Source organism: Mus caroli, chromosome 17, assembly GCF_900094665.2.
Source record: "Mus caroli chromosome 17, CAROLI_EIJ_v1.1, whole genome shotgun sequence".
In the NCBI taxonomy this organism is placed as follows: Eukaryota; Metazoa; Chordata; class Mammalia; order Rodentia; family Muridae; genus Mus; species Mus caroli.
In genome coordinates, this window is record NC_034586.1 from 74599215 (window position 1) to 74610167 (window position 10953).

Sequence of the window (10953 nt, forward strand, 5' to 3'; positions counted from 1 at the left end):
AGAAAACTAAGACAAAACAGCAACCTATAGAACTTTAGAGCAGGCTCCGCCCCACGCACCGGTCAATTTCTATTTTGCATCAGTCATCAGAGGGATAGGAAGGGACTGTTCAGCTACTTCAGAATAAACACTTCCTTTTGATTCTCTTCCATTCTTTCCTGCNTCTCACTCCTGCATCTCACTTTTACCTGAACATGCGTGCCACTGGCATGCTATCACCTCCTTTTTCTTCAGACTCAGAACATCCTTAGGACAAAGGTCTCCTGGGTTCCCCCTCCCTCTGGCCCTCATGACTCTCTGATGGTGAGCCATCTGCAGTGAGATGTTCAAAGGNCACCAGAATTAGCCCCACAAAGCCATGCCACTGCCCTGTCTCCCCTCCCTCAAGCCCACCACTGTCGCCTGCTACATCATCACAGGGCTTTTGTATCTACAAATACAAAGATGTGAGTGTGTGAGTGTGTGGTGTGTTTCTGTGTTTCTCTCCTGCTAAATTGGTTTCAAGCTCTCCACTGCTTCTGAAACTACCACCCAAACACACATGTACAATGCTCTGTCAATGCCACAGTCAACAGGTGGGTCTGATAGACAGAGTCTGAAAGAGATTCCTAGTCTGAAATATGTTCCGTGCACAATGATACTCACACTCCTGATTTCCTTTTATTTTCTCCGAGACCGTTCTGCAACAAAAGGAAAAGGAAGCTGTTTCAGGTGAGGAGAGCCATCGTCTTANTTTGGGAGCTGGCCCCGTGACCAGGTTCCTTACATTAGCTTCCTAGGTCGGCCATTTCTCTGAGTCNCTACCAACGCTTACTGCAGGATTGCCACGACCAAGCAGCTGTGGCATGCCATCAAATGGCCGTTTGGAGGTGCACTTTCCTCATCGCTAGGGGAATGAAGCATCTTTTCCCACTCGCTGCCCACTTAGGTGNAGCACATCCCTTCAGACCATATCTNTTCTACTGGATCAACTGTCTTTTTCTTACAGACTTGTAGTTCTTAGTAAATAGATGGATTTTTACAACAAATTGCCTGATTTTTAAGTTTAGTTCTGATTCTAAGTAGGAGTGGAACTACACCAAATATTATTCAGTTGAATGGACAAGGAAAAAGAAGAAGATAATAGAAACGTTAAAAAGAACAAAAGTAAGGGCCAGGAGAGAGTTCAGTAGCAGAACTTGGCTAGAATACCTATTTATAGCTAGAATTTGAATCCCAGCACAGGGAAGGATGCAAGGAGGGAGGGGGTAGGGGTAGGGGATGGAAAGTGTGAAGGAAAGAGGAGAGGGGGGAAGGGAGAGAAGGAGAGAGGGAAGGAGGGAGGGGGAAAGAGGAAAGGAGGGAGAGAGGAAAGGGAAGAAGGGAAAAGGAGAAGGAAGGAAGGAAGGAAGGAAGGAAGGGAGGGAGGGAGGGAGGGAGGAAGGAAGGAAGGGTTACAAAGTGGGTGGGAAAGGATGGGGGAGAGTGGGGAAGAATTTTGTCCTTGAAGAAGAGAAATTAATATGAATGAAAGTTAATAAAGAGAACAGAAAAGGAGCAATGGCTGTTAATATCATAATCTAGTAAGGACATGAAATTGAAATGTAAAAGTTATGGAATGATCATAATCATATGGAAAGATCACATCTAAGTGAGGAGAAAAAGTGAAATGGGAAACTTCAAGGCTGGTATCATACCGTAAACACGTTCTCTGAGGAAAAATTTCCAGGTGCTGACTGGGAAACACTACAAGAAAAGGGGAACCTTGATGAATTCAATCTGGTGGGGGGGGAGGGGGATCAGACCCACAGCCTCAGACATGCCACACCCTCAGCCTGCCCAGCACTGTTGCTACCCAAGCTCACCCGTTACTTGTCATAGACGAGCTGCTGGAAAAGCCACTGAATGTAGATGTGACAACGCTAGAGGATGTTCCGGCAGTTTTCTGAAAGAAGGGGACAGCCCTTAGCATGTTCACAGGGAGCTAACTGGTCTCTCTGAGGCAGTCCATCACTGTTCACAGGGAGCTAACTGGCCTCTCTGAGGAGGTCTGTCACTGGGTACACACTACTGCTCATACTCTCCCCGTGGCCACCAACTCCACAATCGCAATCACAAAATTAACACATTTTTTTTCATGGACGTTTGGGCTAAGTTTTAAAAAGCAATCCCAAGTTGCTATAGAACTTTTATGTCTCAGACCCTCGTGGCCCCATGGTTCGTGGGTCATTGTTGGTACACAGGATGGAGGGACCATTCTTTACTCAATAGGCAAATGCCCGCAGTATAAAGACAAAGCAATCTGAAGTCAATTTCAAAGGGAATCATGATTGTATAAATTAAATCTAACTGGCAACACATACCGGNGGGCTCTTTAACAGCTTCTGATAGGCTTCTTTCGCAGCCAACTGCTTTGCCTCCTGTTTGGTAACACCTGAACCAGTACCATACATCGTCTGCCCAATTTTGCATTTACAAATAAATCTAGGAAAAATTAGAGTATTCATTCACATATCAAAAATATCGTCCATCTAATGCACACTTTGAAAAGAAAAGGCCCCTACAGACAAATAAAGGCCTGAAAATCAGACTAAGAATTTTTTTTATTTAGATTGCTATTTCCTACCTCACATAATTGAATCCCCACAAAATGGCCATCAGTCTAATGTAAATAACCAGGAGTAGCTTATATCCTTGTCTACATTTCCCAGGCAACATCTAAGTCTTTCTTGCCTCATTGAAAGATCTGACAGCAAAACACCAAGTGATGATTTAAAACAAAAACAAAAACAAAAAACCAAACGGAGTCTTTTCAATCCCAAGTAGAGGGAAGAGAAGAGGAAAGGTCCAGCACCTTTTCCAGAGCTGTTCAAATAGGAAAGAAAACCAGTTGGTAGGACGGGGCTCACAGGGGCTAAGCTCTGAGGGTACAGTACTGTGGCCTTTGGGGAAGACAGCACACTGACGATGTGGTGCTCAGGACCTCCAGGTTCTAACCTTTGTTCACACAGCATACCCCGCACAACTGTGCTCTTCACACAGTAGGACTAAGACCGGTCTTGCTGATCTGTGCTCTCCGTTTATCCAAATGTGAAGAGCAGAGACTCAAGACTCTAACTGAAACTGATATAGAGTCGTTTCCATGTACAGACAGAATGGTTCTCACACAGTTGCAGCTGCTGTGGCCTCAGGGAAGGGAAGAGCTCTTCGTCCCTGATCCATGGGCATCCTGAACTTTTTTTTAAAAGTTTAGTGGACTAATTGCCCAGATGCACCTCCAAAAACCAGCAGTCCCCTCTTATTGACAGGGGGCTGGCGGATGACTGAAACCATGGATTATATCGAACTCATTGTTCTTCTTAAACATTCCCATAATAAAGTTCATCTCGTAACCTAGATAGAAAAAGACTAACAGCCAATAATAAAATAGAACTATTAGTGCAGTATGCCCTACTTCTAGGTTTTTGAAATGGTCTTCCTCCATCTGACTGACCAAAGATAACTGAAATTTCAGAAAGGAAACCAGCAAATTGGATTGTGATAGACCCCGCAGCCTCAAACTTTTTTTATTTTAATTTTCAAATTTATTTTTTATTTTGTGTGCATTGGTTTTTGCCTGCATGTACGTCTGTGTGGGAACATCAGATCTTACAGTTACATACAGTTGTGAGCTGCCCTGTGGGTGCTGGGAATTGAACCTGGGGGTCCTCTGGAAGAGCAGCCAGTGTTTTTAACAGCTGAGCCACCTCTGGAACTGTGTCACCAGACAAAAACTGGGAAGGTTGAGAAACACCAGTAGAATAGTAGGCATTTTATGTACTTCCAATCCCGTTTCTGTCCTTGAACATGTGACCACGACACCCCACATGAAGATCGAGATTACTACTCACATAACACAGAACACAGCGTTCTCCATGCTAATGAAGTATCTAGATGGGCCGGGCCCCAAGGGTTTAGCCAATAAGCTTCCCTTCTCAGATATTATTACTTCCAGCAAAAGGTATTTAATCTCTGGTCCACCCTGGGTAAGTCGTATGCACCCATTTTCCACAATGAACAATGCATAAACAGTTGAGACAAGCAAGGACTGTCTCTCTCATCAAGAATTGCGAGGGGAAGACGTCCTCATACAGAGCGGGTAGCCTAAGTCTCCTGCAGAAGGCTGCTCTGCCCTCCAGACAGACACTTCCCCTGAGCTAAGCAGCTACGGGATGCTCAGGAGTTTGGGAACGCCTGCTTCCTCAGCCTCAGCCTGTGCTGTATCTCACCTGGGCTGGGGCCCCCATCTTCGGCTGTGTTCTGCCACCCCAGCATCATGACGGCTGAGAAGAGGAGTGTAGCCTAGCGCTGTTGCGGGAAATATCGAGAGCTAGATCCTGTGCCAGGTGATCTCACTCGCTCAGCCCACCAACTCGCCAACCCTGCTAGGTCATCTCGCTTTCACAACACCTAATTACCTGGTAGAACCAAGACTTTTTTGTTTGTTTGTTTGTTTGTTTGTTTTTTCGAGACAGGGTTTCTCTGTGTAGCCCTGGCTGTCCTGGAACTCACTCTGTAGACCAGGCTGGCCTCGAACTCAGAAATCCGCCTGCCTCTGCCTCCCCAGTGCTGGGATTAAAGGCATGTGCTACCATTGCCTGGGAGAATCAAGACTCTTAATGCTTAACTAGCCAATCAGATTTATGTATCAACAATAATACAATTTACCAGATGCCAATACAATAATTTCAGAGCCAAATGATAATGATAAGGCTTTAACCCAATTATTCTAACCTTTCGATACCACCACATCGGCCTCCATTCTTGTTCTCTTACTCCTCAACACCTCGCTCTGCCTCCCTTCTCCTTCCTGTCCAATCACAAACCTCCCACTGCCCTAATGTGATTGGACAGGGAAGAATCCTGCAACATAGCGCTCTCCTGTTTCCTCTGCCTAAGCAGAGTTCCCGCACCCAGCAGCGAGATGGAAAGGGGAACCACATTCTCTTGCCTCAGGAATTGGGTACTTTAATTAAAGAGATGCTTATAAATCATTTAAAACCCTCCATAGTGAATGTATAAGAAGGGGCAAGTATTTCTGGAAAACTACATACGATGTGCCTCAGTTTCTCTGCTCACACACAGTGAAACAGTAGAAGTCTCTCACCTTTGAGGCAACTCAGAGTTGGGCTCACACTGTTCATAATTTACAGACAGCTTTTTCTTCTGGGCAAAACTATTGACAAGGCCTATGTAGTTACCAACGAATAAGCCCTGTTCAGATGCATTCGTGTGACAATCCACCTACAAAGAAAAAAAAAAAAAAGATGTGCTTAATACAAATCATGAACTAGCATATGAAATTACTAAATAAGTAACATGAAAGACAAAAAACATGTTATGGATTTCCTAGTTATAGGTTCTTATTAAAAGTGAACTATATGTCTATTAATAAAAAAATCTGCAAAAATAAATTCTTTTAATTAAAAAATCCTTAATATTACATTAAAAATACATAATTTTGGTATATAACATGTTTTAAAATATGCATATGTTGCACAATAGCTGAATTCAGATAATTGCCATATATACCATCTATACCACCTTACATGCACTTCTCCTCCTCCTCCTCCCTTCCCCCCCCCTTGTATTTTTTGGAATGGCAAGGACACTTAATATATACTCCCAAGCCATTTATAAATATGCAATTTGTTAAGTCACTCAGTTTCCTTTCATAATTTCATTAAGAAAAGCCAGGTGCACATCTGTTATGCTAGCCCTTGGGAGTCAGGCAAAATGATCAAGGCCAGTTTGAGCCACACAGTGAACCTGAGGCCAGGCCAGTCCAAGCTACACAGAAAGCCTTGGGCTATCCTGAGCTACACAACCTGAAGCCAGCCTGAGCTACACACAAAGCTTGAGGCCAGACTGCCTTACCAAAACAGAACAAATGGTGCTAAAGTTTTATTTTATTACCTTTATTTACTTTAAAATGTGTGTGTGTGTGTGTGTGTGTGTGTGTGTGTGTGTGTCTTCCCAAAGAGCTGGGAGAGTGCTGAGACCCCTTGGAGCTAGTCACAGGTGGTTGGCTCAGAGCCCCCGACATGCTGGCAACCTAACTCTGGTCCTCGGTAAGAGCAATATATGCTCTAGCTACGCATCTCCCTTCCTCTTCCATGAAAAGGAGTATCTTAACACTTTCAAGCGTGCTGAGCCCAGGAGGGATGCTCCGTGCCGCTTCACAGCTTGATGGAAAAGATGCACGAAGAAGCAGCTTCATCATGATCTCAACCTTCACTGTTTCCATCGGATCAGGGTTGGTCCAAAGTTTCTCCTCCATTATCCAAAGAGCTTGGTTTGGTCATTTGCTTCACTGAAGTTTATCCTTTGTGCTATTTTACACAAGTTTCCGTCGTTGTTGTTATTGTCTTTCTTCGACTTTGAGAGAGGAGAGGAACCCTATTTATCTAACCTTTTGACTAATGTTTTTCTGCTTACTCATAAGAGAATTAGTGGTTTCGCTTAGCTGCTTTTGAATTGGTTATAAGAGTATGTTGAAAGGTAAAACTTCTTGTCTCACACACGAATCACTTTATGTCTCATTTTGCAGCCCCTGCTACGACTGCCTGGTCTTGACATTGTCGTACAAAACATAAACTTTCTAATCATCTGCCACCATGTTTTTAAAATCGCTCCCCTCCCGCCCCTGCCGTCTTCCCTCCAATCAGTATTGTTTCTGGTCCTTCTGTATTTTCCTCTATCGACCAGGTTTATCTTATCTAATATCATGTCTTTATTTCATAAAAAAAAATTTCTGCTCAAATATCTTCAGACAGTCTTATGTGATGTTAGAGAACTGTACCCAGGGTCTTGCACATGCTAAGCACACAGAACCATACAACCCTCCCAGCTCCCTAGAGACAAAGGAATCTGTTTTGCTGTTGGTAGTGAATACGCCATTTACTCGGTTTGCATCTTCAGGGATGCGATGTCTCGTATGCTGGCTCTCTGTAATCGTAATCTCCCTCAAGGAGACTCATTCCCCCTACCAGGTCTTGCATGGTGTTCTCTGTTTTGTTCATCTCCTGAGGTGGGAAGCTCCCCTCCTTAGCCCTTGCCAGCCCAACCCATCTCCCACTGAACAGCCTCGGCTTCAGAGCATGTAAGTTGACGCTCAGAAGTACACAGCTTTGTCAACAAATCTCCTGGTGTATTTCTCACTCAGAAGAAATGCAGATAGGAGAAAAAAAAAAGTAAAGCTTTGAACAAACGGTCTCCATGAGAGAACACACACACACACACACACACACACACAGATGCCCTTTGACCAGAGGTAAAGGCAGTAACTCACCTTGTTTTCGTTATCAAGTATATCAACAGCTAATTTGGCTGCAGCGTTTCTTGCCTCCTGCTTTGATCTACCTTCGGCTTCTGGAAATTCCTTCTCGTCTATTAAAACTTGAAATGTAAACCTGGTTTAAAAAGACAGTATTTGCAACACATTACTCAGCTGGTAATTTAGTTAAGGAAAAGTGCTCCAGTTGCCATCACCACACAAGTACCTTTCGGGATTCGAACCCGGGCTCACGACAGACTCTAAGCACCTACCCTCAGTAACAATATCTTCTTAGAGCTGGGATAAGTCTGTACTTTTTTTTTCCTTCCTTTTTCCTTTTCTTTATCCTTCTTGTTATTTATTATTTCTTTGCTTATTTAGATACAATGTCTTACTATATAACCTAGGCCAGCCTCAAACTCACAACATTCTTCCTGCCTCAGCTGCCTCAGTGCTAGGATTATAAGCATGAACTGCCGTGCTTAGCTTTTTCTATGTATGTATATGTATGTCTGTGTATGTCTGTGTATGTATTATGTATGTGTATGTATGTATGTGTGTATGTATATACGTATGTATGTGTATACATTTATTTGATGTGGGGTGGGTTAGAGTATATGTTGCATGGGCTGCTTGCATACTCATGAAAGGACATGTTTGTTGGAAGTCAGAGGACAGCTTTCGGAAATCTAGCCTCTCCTTCTACCATGTGGGGTCCAGAAAAAAACCTCAGGTCACCAGGCTTGGCTTCCAATGTGTTTACTCATTAAGTCATTGCTCCAGCCTCCATCTTTTGTCTCCAGGCTTCTGGGGTGACCAGCGTCTGTCTCAAGGACTCTGTCACAGGCTCTGACAGCTTTGCTATGGAGCTGAAGTACCAATGTCTGAATTGCACCAGAGCTGTGCCTTCTACTTTACACTTTAAGGGACAGACTGTTCATTGTCGTCTGTTTGTTTTACTAAGGTCCTGGAACTGAACTCAGGACCTGTGTATTCTAAGCCCCTGCACTACTACTGAGTTATATCTCCATTTCCTGGATCATGGTCCTCCCATCCTTTGACATTTGTGTTCCGTAGATTGTATGTGGTATATGCACACGCTGGGGGAGCAGATTGCTTGTGCATACCCAGAGGTCAGAGAAGGATTCCAGATAATGCTATCACTCTGCCTTATTCCCTTAAGGCAGGGTCCCTCACTGAACTTAGAGCTTGGCTGGTAGCCACAAAGCCCTAGCCATCCTCCTGTCTCTGTTCTACCCAACACTGGATTTACAGGGATGTACTTAGGCACACTCAGCTTTTTATGTGGGTGCTAGGGATTCAGACGCAGGTCTTCATGCTTACACAGTGAGAACTCTTGATGACTGAGTCACCTCCCTGGCCCCAACCACACCTTTCCTGATGGCAGCCTACCTTCGGTCATGTGGAGGTCCCGAAGTACTAAGTTCTTTATACGTAATGGCTACTCCGTGCATCTGGCGGTATTTATTAAGTTTGTCCATGTAGAAACCTGGAGTATCACTGGCCATTTCTCCTCCCAGTGGCCTGCAAAGGAAGAGGGGCCTACACATGTGACACTGACAGACGACATCAGATCTGGTGTTTCCAACCCACCACTGGAGAACAGGAGACAGGGGCCGCTTCTCTACATGACTCGTCTCAGCTCCAGATGAATTTAGAAAAAAAGTTCATGTCAAAATCTTTCTTCCTCTCCTCCTGGACCATCTGATTTAAGAAACTACTGGCCCTGCCCCTTCTTCTACACTTGGCTTCCAAGAAGTGAGATGTTCCAGTCTGTTCCCCTGCCTGAGGAAGTATAAAAAGTACAGGAGTAGAATTACGGTGTTTATGGTCAAAACAAGGCTATATATACATATATTGCTATATATTATATACACACACATATGCACACATGAGTACACATACACATGTACACACATACACACATGTACACACACAACTCTGTATACACATGATTGAAGTGAAAATTTAAGGGCTTTGGAAAATTGGTTGGATGGTGCTTTGTTGGGGCAAACCCATGATGGAAAGTTTAGCTGAAGTGGACACAGGTAAAAAGATGTCCTATTAAAACAAACGTGAAAAGACGCATGATAAGATTCTCTGCTAACAACACACATGTGTTGGTCCACCTTANATGTGTAGTTGAGCTACATTTGTCAGGATTCCATAGAGAGAAACGCACCAAAAAATTTCTGATGGTGCGCTACAGTTTCTTGTCACTTCCACAGACTCAGGTTGTTAGGCGGAGGGACGTTAGATACACGTGCTGAGGCAAGAGCGGTGGAGGACACGTGATGTTTGGAGGGGTACAAATAGGACTCGGTGGACAGTGATAGAGGCTGGGCTTGGCTTGCTTTAGTTGTACAATGCCTGTAGGTGTTGTGTCTTCCCTGATNTTCACTTCCCTTGAGAGAGGCACAGCTGAGAACTTCTCCTGGCGTCCCTTCTGATCCCTCCTGCTGACCTGTGCTGAGGCTGAGGCCTGGCTGTCTTTACTAGGCAGTACGACCACTGCTGATTTATGTTTGCTATCCTGACTCTACCGAACTGGACTACCGGTGTATCCGTGAAGTGTCTGAGAGTGGATCAAGCTGTAGGTTTGTGAACTGAACTGACGATTTCCAGATAAAACAGACAAAAGTTACTCCAAAGAACTTTTCTAGGCAGGTCCACTTCCCCTGTACCCTTTCTTTCCCACCACCTCTGCTGGGTGGTGGGCTAAAAGGAAAGTTAAAATGTTTAAGAACCATCATTAAAAATAGGTTTTTAAAATGTAAATGTACACATGACTATGAACATATACTCGCAACACACACACACACACACACACCTATTTAGGAAATAGGCAAAGAACCTGAGTATTATTTTTCCAATGAACACAGAGAAATAGCCGAACAAAGAGGTGAGATGTCTCCAGGAGAAAGGCAGCGAACTGTTTCTGGGTATGGTTACATTAGACCTGATGTAACGTTATACAGTGTGTACTTATTCTCAAAATATCACCTATGCCTAATCTGGACATTTTTGTTTCTACGTATCTGTTTAAAAATGAATTGGAACATTTAAGACATTAGGCTTAGTGGGTTTGGAGACAGCTTCTTTGGTAGAGGGCTTGGGTAACCTACACAAAGCCCCACGTTTGATCCTCAATGCCGTATGAAACGTAATTTTACTTTTTAAATTTTAAGCAAGATTCTTCTCAACCTGTGGGCTGTGACCCCTTTCACAGAGGTCACATATCAGATATTTACAGTGTAGTTCAGAACAACAAAATTGCAGTTAAGGAGTAGCATCAAAATAATATGGTTGAGGTCACCACAACATGCGGGTGTTAAGGGGAAGGTTGAGGATCACTGCTTTAAAAGCATCATTCTGACCCCGGAGCCTCTACAAGTCACCAAGACTGCTCTTGCGAGAGTCCCAGGGGCTCATTCATTGTCAAATCCAATAGTCCAATTTCNGTCACTTGTTCCCNCCTCAACTCCCCACCCCCCTTAGCTTAGGTTTCTGTGGGTTTCCTCTGTTCTCACAAGCTGGGCTTTCTCTGCCTCCTTCCCTGGCTCCTCCTCATCTTCTTTTCATCCAGAGGCCCAGTCCTCAAGTCTCTTCCTGCTCTGTACTTAGCGTCTCTCCTGGTG

General features: G+C 44.1%; 1 protein-coding gene across 1 annotated transcript in view; it reads right to left on the reverse strand.

Annotated features, from left to right (window-relative positions):
- Eif2ak2 (eukaryotic translation initiation factor 2 alpha kinase 2) overlaps nucleotides 1–10953 on the reverse strand; it is a 28244-nt gene that overhangs the window by 14891 nt on the left and 2400 nt on the right. The window contains exons 2-9 of the mRNA XM_029470917.1: nucleotides 8708–8839; nucleotides 7310–7430; nucleotides 5126–5262; nucleotides 2343–2463; nucleotides 1845–1924; nucleotides 1677–1725; nucleotides 648–680; nucleotides 397–430 (exon numbers count right to left, since the gene is read on the reverse strand). Of these exons, the coding sequence (XP_029326777.1) occupies nucleotides 397–430; nucleotides 648–680; nucleotides 1677–1725; nucleotides 1845–1924; nucleotides 2343–2463; nucleotides 5126–5262; nucleotides 7310–7430; nucleotides 8708–8823 (691 nt within the window). The 5' untranslated portion in view covers nucleotides 8824–8839. The remainder of the gene's footprint in view (nucleotides 1–396; nucleotides 431–647; nucleotides 681–1676; nucleotides 1726–1844; nucleotides 1925–2342; nucleotides 2464–5125; nucleotides 5263–7309; nucleotides 7431–8707; nucleotides 8840–10953) is intronic.